The 10,865-nt window shown below is 32.0% G+C and overlaps 1 protein-coding gene across 1 annotated transcript in view; it reads left to right on the top strand.

Annotated features, from left to right (window-relative positions):
* The window catches only part of Brwd3 (bromodomain and WD repeat domain containing 3), a 157,435-nt gene extending 151,936 nt beyond the window's left edge, over positions 1-5,499 (top strand). The window contains exon 41 of the mRNA XM_004638809.2: positions 1,664-5,499. Coding sequence (XP_004638866.1) covers positions 1,664-2,418 — 755 coding nt within the window. The 3' untranslated portion in view covers positions 2,419-5,499. The remainder of the gene's footprint in view (positions 1-1,663) is intronic.
* Positions 5,500-10,865: the final 5,366 nt, after the last annotated feature.

Raw genomic sequence — 10,865 nt, 5'->3', positions numbered from 1 at the left:
AAAAAAAAAGAAATCGCAGACCTAATTCATTATCATATCAAGGGTGTCAGTTACCAAAAATATTTGAAGGTCATGATACCAATTCAAAGTTTCATCTTGTACTTAGTCCTTGTTCTGGACGAAGAACACGTTTGAAGAAAGTTATACTAAGTTCACCTATTTGAAATTTGTAAAATTATTCATTAAGATTTGTAAATATATGTACATTTTTAGTGAATCATTAGCTTATCCATTATTACGTAAAGAAAGTAACTTAAAAATACTTTGAAAATATTTACTTTATATTCATTATACAAGAAATATTGAAACATCTTATTACTTTAAAAGAATCTTTATTTTTCCAGTTTATATCTTGTTTCTCTCTTTTGATCCTTCTGCACATTGAATACTTATGCCACAGCCTTCTTTTATCTTACCCTTTTCTTCACTGACAAGCTTTTAGAAAAAAACAGTATATACTTTGTACCTGGTACTTTCTTTCAGTCCACATGTTCCTTTGTGGTGTGGCTACTGTCCAAACCACCCTCCCAACATTACTCTCCATAATATTTGCAGTACTCTTCAGTATCCAACTGGTGTCCTTTTCTGAGTCCTTACACTTTTTATCATTTGTACAGTGCTGTGTACCTTCGCCATGAGTCCTACTTCCTGACTTTTATGCACTTCTGATACTCATTGCCCTCTGTTTCTCTTACATCTTTTCATTGTCTTTGGGCCAATTTGTTCTCTCCTTGCAATTACTCACTGCTGTAGAGCAGTTTATTTTAATGACTGTATCAGCCATGTTGCTGCTAATAGCTTTACAAATGCATTTGCCCACACCAAATATCTCTTCGTTTTGTCATTCTCACTTTCATTATTTCTCTAAAAAAAGTTTCGTAGCTCCACAAATACTAAACAAAATGAACAAGCCTTGTGTCCACAGAAAAGTTTTTCCCATTTAGCATGTACCACTACTCAAAGTACTCTTATTTATTAATTCATTCATTTCATCATCTGTCCAGTTTCCCCACTATAATATCATTTGCAAGAGCAAAGACTTTGTTTTACAGTATTTATTTATTTATTTATTTATTTATTTATTTATTTTTGGCGGACCCGGGGATTGAACTCAGGCCCTTGCATTTGCCAGGGAAGCACTTATTCCATTGAGCCATCTCCCCGGCCCCTACACTATTTATTGACATATTCCAAGCTCTTAGTAATACCTGGCTCGTAGTAGCTAATCTACCATGAGTAAATAAGTGCGACTATTTGAGTAAGTGAAATTGTTAAGTAAATAAGTGAAACTATTAAGATTCATGTTCCCATATAATTCTTCTTAAAGTTCAGTTCTTGAGAGATTGAAAGGAGGATAGGGGAATGAGGAAAAACAAAAAAACAAGATAGATCATGTGCAGGTATGAATTCCTCATTTTGAATGTGATCAGTATGCATACCTAAAGTGTACCAAGAAACTTAAAAAATACAGTAAAAAATCACAACTTCAGTAACATCCATTTTAAAACAAGTTTTATTTTTTTAACCTCGAACACCTTCCATGATTATGGCTCATCTATCTTGGAGCAATAAATATTTTTGATAGACTGTTTATTTTACTTTTGAACTTAATGACCATCTTATCAAATTCATAGCTTAACTTAACTCATTTATTTCAATTTAGATGACTCGCTGGATGGACCTGTGATAAATGGTGATGGCAGAGAGCTCCGGACAGGAGTCAAGAGGAAACTACTCAGTGTATCAGAAGAAGATGACAGCATGGGAAGAGAAGACAAAGAGAAAAAAGAAACAAAAGAGAATTCACATTTATCTTCTTCAGAGAGTGGAGAGCTAGGATCCAGTTTAAGTTCAGAAAGTGCTTGTGGTTCTGATTCAGACTCTGAATCTACTTCCAGAACAGATCAAGATTATGTAGATGGAGATCATGACTATAGCAAATTCATACAAACAAGACCGAAAAGAAAACTCAGAAAACAGCACACCAATGGAAAAAGAAACTGGAAGATGAGAGGCACTGGAGGAAGAGGCAGATGGGGAAGATGGGGTAGATGGAGTAGAGGAGGCAGAGGAAGAGGAGGCAGGGGACGAGGGGGTCGAGGAAGAGGTGGAAGTGGCGCTAGAGGAAGAGGAAGAGGGAGAGGAGGAAGAGGTGCCTCTAGAGGAGCCACCAGAGCCAAACGAGCACGTATTATAGATGATGAATTTGATACCATGTTTTCAGGACGTTTCAGTAGACTGCCTCGAATTAAAACAAGAAACCAAGGCAGGAGGACTGTTTTATATAATGATGATTCTGATAATGACAATTTTGTGTCCACTGAAGATCCTCTGAATCTTGGTACATCCAGATCAGGCAGAGTGCGTAAAATGACAGAAAAAGCCAGGGTTAGCCATCTCATGGGATGGAATTATTAACAATGAATTTAGTGAATTTAGAATAATTTAAAAATTCAATGGCCTTCTACTGCAGGGAATTAACCAGGAAATCTACAAAGCAAGTTGTGTGGGGACTTCTGCTTCCTTTCACATTGGTGCTTTTCCATTATGCCAGTATATATTTGTTTCAAGACTTTGATCTCCACACTTCATTTGTTCAAACAAGCCTTACTCATTAGGCCTTAAATTAAAAGAAATTCTGCCCATACTTGTGCGTGCGTGCACGCACCCACACGCACACAACAAAGACGCACTACAGATTTACTACACTTAAAGGAGCATTCTACTTCTTCAGAATAGCATGACATTTCTATCTCAATGGAATATCCTTCTTTTGCTTTTGTATCACAGAAGTATAGCACCTTCTTACAGAGTTTTATATAGTTTGTTTTTGCCATTTTGATTCCTATACCCAGTAATAATAACTTTTGCACAATACACCAATCCTAAAGGCAGCTATTAAATGTTTACAGTTTCTATATTGTGAGAACGATCTGGATTATTTTACTCTTCCCAGGCCAAACTTTCAAGAATTTACTGAACTGAAGTATATATTTATACTACAGTTTTTTTTGGGGGGTGGGGGGATCTTGATATGCTTTTCATCGGTTTGCTTAATTCACGTTAAAGGTGAGAAAGGGTTGGTGCCTTGTAAATATGTAGCAAATCTTTGTGGTGTGTCTGAAGTGTGCATTAACTTTATTAAAAGGGAATACTTGAGATATCAATCTAGACAAGGTGCCAAATGCAAAAGTTTCTTGCATCTATTTTCTTTCCTATTGTGTTTTATTGCATTAATAGAACTTGTGAGCTTAAAGAATGACATAAACATTTGAAAAATCCTCATCCACCAAGAGTAACTTCTTTAAATAGTAGCTCAGCTACCTCTATTAACTACAACTACTGGAAACTTTAAGGAAAATAGATGCTGTTACTCATTACTAAGGAGAAATAGAACAATCTTGGGTGAGAAAGAATATTCATAAGTTATAAGCTGAGAGATTGTTAATAATTATATTGGCTTTGAAATTAATAGTTTAACAAGCTTTCCTAATATCATATGATCTACCTTAGGCTTTCATAAAAGGTATTTGTATAAGTAGACTTGGGCTATTCCTTATATATCTCTGCTACCACTTATTGTTTAATAGCTGTGAGTTGCGTGCAGGTTTTCCTTTGAATCTTAAAGTATAACAGACCATTTACTTTGAGTTGGAATGTTTCAGATAGCTAATAGTTTGAATCAACTTTAATAGATTTTGCTCTTATCATTCCAAAGGGTTCTTGTCGTCTTTCAGAGAAGAACCTCATTGCACTGCACACTGATACTTTGAATCATTGTTTTATAGGTGAGAAAAATCTGTTAAACCCTTATGATCTTGTTTACAGCAGTAGAGTGCACATGGTTCCATAAGTGAGCTTGAGTTCTAAGATCAATTTTACTCCTCAAATTTGAGATTTCAGATTTGCTAATTTATTAGATTCTTAAATTTTTGATGTAAGAGGGTTAATATTGATCTTTTTTGTAACAGCAAATTTGCTGCACTTAGATCCAACTTGTGTGATAGTAGCCTTTTTAATGTATATCAAGTTATCCCAGTATATTTGTTAAGTTAATGTGTTTGTCTCATACTTTCAATCATTTTATGTTTCTGAAAATCCTTAAGTGCAGAGGAAGGAGTACACACATAACTTTGCTTTTTTGCTAGGGTTTGGGGTCAAGGGTATTCTTGGACTAACATCTTTAAGCAATTTTTACTTGCAGTAGAAATGATGTTCAGGCTTTATGAAAATATTGTTGAGAATTGTTAATGGCACTAACTTCTGTTCCTAGATAGTAGACCAAGATATATTTTCCGTTTTACTCTTTTTTTTTAATTAAACCAAAACTACTTCTGGTTGTAACTCAACTGCCATTTTTAAGCATAGTATAGATTTAAATTATCCCTATTTGAAACTCTATATTAGATTTTTGCTAAAATGTACCATTTCACTTACTCATCCCTTGGGCATTTAGACTAAACATTACCTGTTTTCCTTAAATCAGTAATACTTTGCCATACCCTAATCAAAATGACACAGTTGCTTAAATTCTTTAAGATATATATAATTTTAGTGTGACATTTTTTGATGACATTCTTCTATGAAGAACTGACTTCTTAAAATGTAGAAGATTGCCATTCTTGTGGTTTTTAGCTACCTGGAGCTTTATTTATAATTTATTTTGAAAAATTAAAATGTCACATTTATTCCCAAAATGTCAATATTTTCTAGGCTTAGGTAATTAGAATAATAAGTCTGAAGACATTTTAAAGTATATTTTATAAGTAGTGAAATACTGTGAAAATACTAGTGCACAGCATTTGGCTGTAACGTTGATTTCAGTTAATAGAATTTTAAACAGTTAGTCACCAGGGTATGATAGCTAAGCATAGTTTTCATTATACAACAGATAATTTTCTTGTTAGCATGCAAGTTATTTTGATAAGTGTGAATATAAAAGTTCAAGAAATAGTATTTTTACTTTTTTTCCCAGACCCTTCCCCCATTTTTGTTTTTTTTGTAACATTTCCTGTGAACTTTTCATAATTTGTATCACATTGAGTATTTTATCATTTTAATTTTCTAGAGACCCTTTAAAACCTAAGTAAGATCTGGGTTCAGCCATAGCAAAGCAACTAAGAAGTGAATTAAGAATTTTCCTAAGAAAAACCACTGTAACATTTAGGTCCATGAGAGCATACACATGTATAAGTCTAATCATATGCTAGATATGAATAGTGAGTAAGCTGTAGTATTTCTTATGAATGCTAATAATGTTTAAATTCCCATCTTTAAGATCGTAGCATGTGTATATATTTATAAAACCTGAATCATATGTTTTCTTCTATGGCTTGCTATGTATCATCAGCAATAGGATGCTCTCCAAAACATTCACTAATCTACTAACCTAATGACTAAATTTGTTTTGTATGTGTGTGTGCACTTGTATGTATGTAGCATTTTTTTTGCAAGCTTGGCATACCTTATTTCAGACATTAAAAAAGAGAGAATATTTTATATGGAGGATACTGTCTACCAATTCTTTGTCTCTGTACAGCTCTTAGCCTATGCATTTACTACTTGGTCATCCATTGAATTATGCCTTTTAGATACCCAATTCATGTTTTCCCATGTATTTGTATCCCCTTATTATTGTAATTTAATTGGTCCTTATATTTGTTTACTTTTCTATTTCCCTCCCCAGACATCATACTTATTCTAGAATGCTTCCCATACAGCACTTTGTTTCACCCAGAGGTGAAACTGAATAAAATTCACAAATCTCATTCTGCACAAGTGTGTGCTCAGATACCTAGCTCAGCCCTCAATATTTCAAAGTAAATTTGACTGATTTATATTCTCTTTGTTTTAATCTCATTATAAGACAACAACAGTGGATGAAAGAGAAAAATGTGAATGCCACTTATAATTTTTTGATAAATTTTTAGAGCATTTTTTCAAAATTTGTATGTTTGTGGTAATGAGAAATTAAACACCTTATTACTTACATATATCTTGGAATCATTCTATGCACATTTGCCAACTGGTACTTATCTTCAAAGTTGGAAAAGGTGATTTATAAAATGTGTGATTTCAGTATATTTTTTGATGTCCAGCCTTTTGAACAATTACAGTAGCGTTTTAAGTTGGGCAATGAATACTTGTGAGAAGGGATGGGACTTTAACATTTAATGTCCATTCTTTTAAATGCTAAGCCCATCCCCAACATTTTTGTGTTATTTTAGGTTTATAAGTATTTTATTAAAAATTGAATATCCTAAGATAATTTTTAAGTTTTTTTAAACATTTATGGGAAATTTTTTGTTGCTTTTTAACTCTTAGTTTATTAAGTTTTGATGATCAGATTTATCAAGTTTTGATTAAAAGCCAATATAAAGTTAAAATTTTTATGGTGCTGTATTTTGTGAAATATGGATAGCACTCAAGTTTGTATTCAATTCTTATATAGTCTTACCCTTGACTATTCCCCTTTTCATCTCTCATGTTTGCTTTTACCCTCATTTCTCTTTGTGCAATGAAAACTGCACCCAACTTATCATACTTCAACAAGAGTGGAAATTGCTGATTCATTTATGGGAGAACACAGTAGAAAGGCCCTACAGTTTAGAGTTAAGATGTGTTTATTTATATGTATGCCCATTTGTTATTATTATACCTATCTTAATTCTAGAATAGGAGACATTGACCTATGAAAGCATGATAAGTATTTTGTTAAACTGTTGATACATATTAAAATTGCCATTGGTGATTGACTTTTAAAATCACATGCAAAAATATTTAGAAACCCAGTTGGAAAATGTGTTTTTTTACATGTCACCAAATACACTGTAGTCAGTACTACAAATGTTAATTCTTTAAACAATACTGTGGTGATGGCAATCAGTAATTTATTTCTTTGTCCTGTAACTTATCATCCTTGTCCTTTGTAATTCCTTACACAGTATTAACAAAACTGTACTTTATGTTTGCTCTTAATATCCATAAACTTTAAGATAGAAGACCATTCATTTAATAGTTGATGTGATGTTGTATATGGGCAAAATGTCCCATTAATTCAGTTATTTAAAAAGGTAAACTCAACTGGTGTAGTTTATAAAAGATGTTTGTTTGGAAGATATCAGTAATTATAAGTAATTACTTTCAAAGACAAAAAACTGGACTAATTTGTTGCCATTCTTTATGGGATGTTTACAATAAAATTCCAAGTTGTTTGGAATCAATTGCACTCTTGCTGCTTCATGCCTTAACTCATGTGCCAGAGATAGATTAACAAGAAGAAAGAAATATGGAGTTAGTTTCCTATTGTGCAGCTTTAGAGATTATAACATATAACTCTTGGGTCATTCCTTTCTTGCTTCTTTGTCATAGAGTATTTTATTGCTATTATTTTTAATCTGAGAAATAAGGGTGCTTACTATAAAAGAAAATATTTTTGATCTAGTCATTAAAATATTTGTTGGGTCACTTTTAGGTAATAGATATTAACACTTTCAATGTTGGCTGCTTGGTGCCTTACATAACAGCCTGCAAAAGCACTAATAAACTGTTTTGTAAAGCTTTTTCAAAACAAATAGATTTTAATATATTGTTCATTTGTAAGTTTTAACACCTAAACTATGGATCCCTGTCGTATTTTATTTATGTTCAACTTGCCTACAAAGCTTAACTGTATTATAAATCATACTTTAGTTCACTGTAATTTCAGGATGGAGAGAAGTAAGGTGAGAGTTGTTTTGAGCCAAGATCTGATTGATCAGAGGTCTGAGCCTGTACAATTCCTAAAAGTTTGCTCCCAATGTTAGGAATTCAACTAGGTTCAAGATAAGTAAACTGATGCAAGAGCAGAGTGCATCTTTTATACATGTACTGTCTTTTTTTATATGTTTAGAATAAAAAATAAGATACTTAGAAAAATATCACTTAATGGTCTGGAATCAGATTCAATGGCTGTGAAAGTAGCTAGGATTTTCACAGTATTCAATCTCTGATATAATGTTTGATAATTTTGTTTAGTTGCTGGATTTACCTCATTCCCTAGAATTTTTTAAATAGAAAAATCAAAGAATTTTTATGATAGGGGCCAGGGAAATGGCTCGGTAGGATAAGCGCAAGGACCTGAGTTTGATCCCTGGTTCCACAAAAAAAAAAAAAAAATACGATAAAACTTTATGGCAGTATTTACAAGATCAATGTTTTCCCTAGATGAGGTCAAGATAAAAGTGCTCTATCTTTTCTCTGAATCATATGCCACTGACTAAGCTTATTTTCAAAAATGAATAAAATAAATTTAAACCAATCTGCTAAGGCTTCTTTCCCCTTTTGCCAACCTTAATAAAGTTGCTCTCACCTGCAGATTATAAAGTTCTGGTAGATAATTTTGAAGTCACTACAAAATAATAATTTTGATAATGAAGCCTTTAAAATTTTTTGATGCTAATTTCTTTTTCATTTATTTATAAAATTTGAATTGCTTTTCAGCAGTTCCCTGCTTAGCATTTTTATGGTACTCTTCAATTTTTAAGTTTTGTAGTGGATTTATTAAGAAATAAAATATTTCACATTGCTTAATTTACATTCCTAATATTAATTGGTTGAGTTTAATCGTTCTTAAGGATTTTTCTGTGGTTTATTTTTGTTGTGTAATTCTAATTAGAATTTCTGTAGTAACATGTTAATTTATATTAGCAACATTGTATAATCTGTCAGCAAAACTGTCTTTAAAGTGTTTCCTGGCATTTTGCAAAAGCTTACAATATCGTGTTAAAATGAGATTTGCTTACCAAATTGTATAATATATCATTTAAAGAGGGGTATTTTGTTATCTTTGCATACTGTTCATCTACAACATTAATGATAAGTGCTGGTAGTTCTGAAATGCTTCCATGTGATAAATTTTAATTTGTAAATTAGAGCTAATCTTGTGTGTACAAACGTAAGGTTTAATTTTGTCTAGTCTGACCTTGTGGAGCTCAAAATATCTTGACCTTAACATAGTCACTAAATTACCAAGTACTTTCAGTTTTGGGTCTGGCCATTTTTTTTATTTTAAATGTTTTTAATATTTTCCATGCTGAAGAAAAGTAATCATTAAGGCAAAAACAATTGTTGAAATTTATGGTAGATATACTTTTTCTTTCCAATTCAGAAATTTAAGACTGACAAATACGTGTTTCCAGCACTAGAAGTACTGTACTAGTCTTGTCACTTTTTGTTTTATTTAATTTTTATTAGTATATATTTGCAGTACATTTTATGTTGGGAAGTTTATGCATAAACATCTTAATTCTTTTTATATCACTTTGCTTATAGTTATTCAAGCAGGAATTCTCAGAGACCTGAAGTAATTAATCGCATCCTTTTTCTAGATTTATGTGGTGATCCCCATTGAAGATTTTTACTGACGGGAGTTACTCTTGTGCTCCCTTGCCTATGCAAAATCTAGGATTTTTCCATCTGAATTCAAATGAGTTTAAATGTCTATCCTCTTTATAGTAGTAATAGTAAATTTTTTAATGAGGTTATACTATTCTTTCCAAGTTTTGTTCACTTGTTTTTCTTTATCCCACATTTATTGAGTACCTATGTGTCAAGCAGTATAATTTGTTTTAATTTTTAAAAATGCCTACGTTCATTGTGGTGAGTTGGTATATGTATGTTACACATCACATTTCTTTTTCTTCTCCCCCTTTTCAAAACTATTGCAAGCATTGTATTCATTTATTATAAATCCTTATCAAGTTGATTCTCATAATGCAGATTAACAGGCAAACAGACCAAGAAACGTAAAAAAACACAATGACACTAAAGCAGTGTACACTTTCAGGATGTAAACGCTTGACAGTTTTCAAAGTTCATCTCTCAGTCTCAAACACTAGCATGACACTGTCAATTCCATTTCTCACGTTAGCATGCTTTTCAGTGAAATCAAGTAATTTACTGAAGGCCATATGGTTAGGAAATAAGAAAGCCTTGATTTATCCAGGACAACTACTTCCAGGTCTCAGCTTTTATATCTAAATAATGGGTTAATGATTGGTTACATTTTCCTCCTCAGTTTCTGTGAATTAGTTCTTAAAATGTAGAGGACTTACACAAGGATAAAAACCCAACTAAAATGTAGAGGACTTACTCCTGTGAAGATTAATTATGCTGATAACCTGTACAAGGGTGCCTTATGGTTTGTTATATGAAATATATCAGTTATTGCCAATTTCCATACTCCTATGCACCCTTGCTAATGCAAAACCTAAGACTTTGCAAGCTGAGTTCAAATAAGTTTCTGATACAGTTCTCAGAATGCAGCAAGTTTGGTTCCTGATTGGTATTAGTAATATATATATATATATATATATATATATATATATATATATATATATATTCTGAGTTTTATTCATTTAATGTCACTGTGCTCTCATTGAAAAAAAAAATTCTCCGGATTCAAAATGTTCACAACAAAGCTTATTTCAAAAAATATTTACTATCTCAAACTCCTTTGCAACTGTCCTTCAGAATTATTTTATTGAAATGGATTTTTTCTATTAAATAAATATGGGAGTAATAGCATTTGGTAAGTGTTTGAGTAGGTATCTATGTACAGTAATTGAATCCAAACTGTTCATTTGAACTTGATGACAATTTGTCATAATATATATGACTATAGGGAAATTTTCAAATAATTAAGAACTTGTGTGTCTGCTGCCTTTTTTCTCAATTGAAATTTTGTAATGGAGTTTGAGAAGCCATTAGGCCTGCTTATGTTGCATTTAGTTCATGACAATGACATTTACATTGGTCTCATTTCACAATGCCACATTTTATTTCCTGAAAATTACTCATTTCAATAATCATGCAAGGAATAAATT

Source organism: Octodon degus, unplaced genomic scaffold (assembly GCF_000260255.1).
Source record: "Octodon degus isolate 3935 unplaced genomic scaffold, OctDeg1.0 scaffold00103, whole genome shotgun sequence".
NCBI lineage: Eukaryota > Metazoa > Chordata > Mammalia > Rodentia > Octodontidae > Octodon > Octodon degus.
This window is presented reverse-complemented; position numbering and strand designations above follow the sequence as displayed.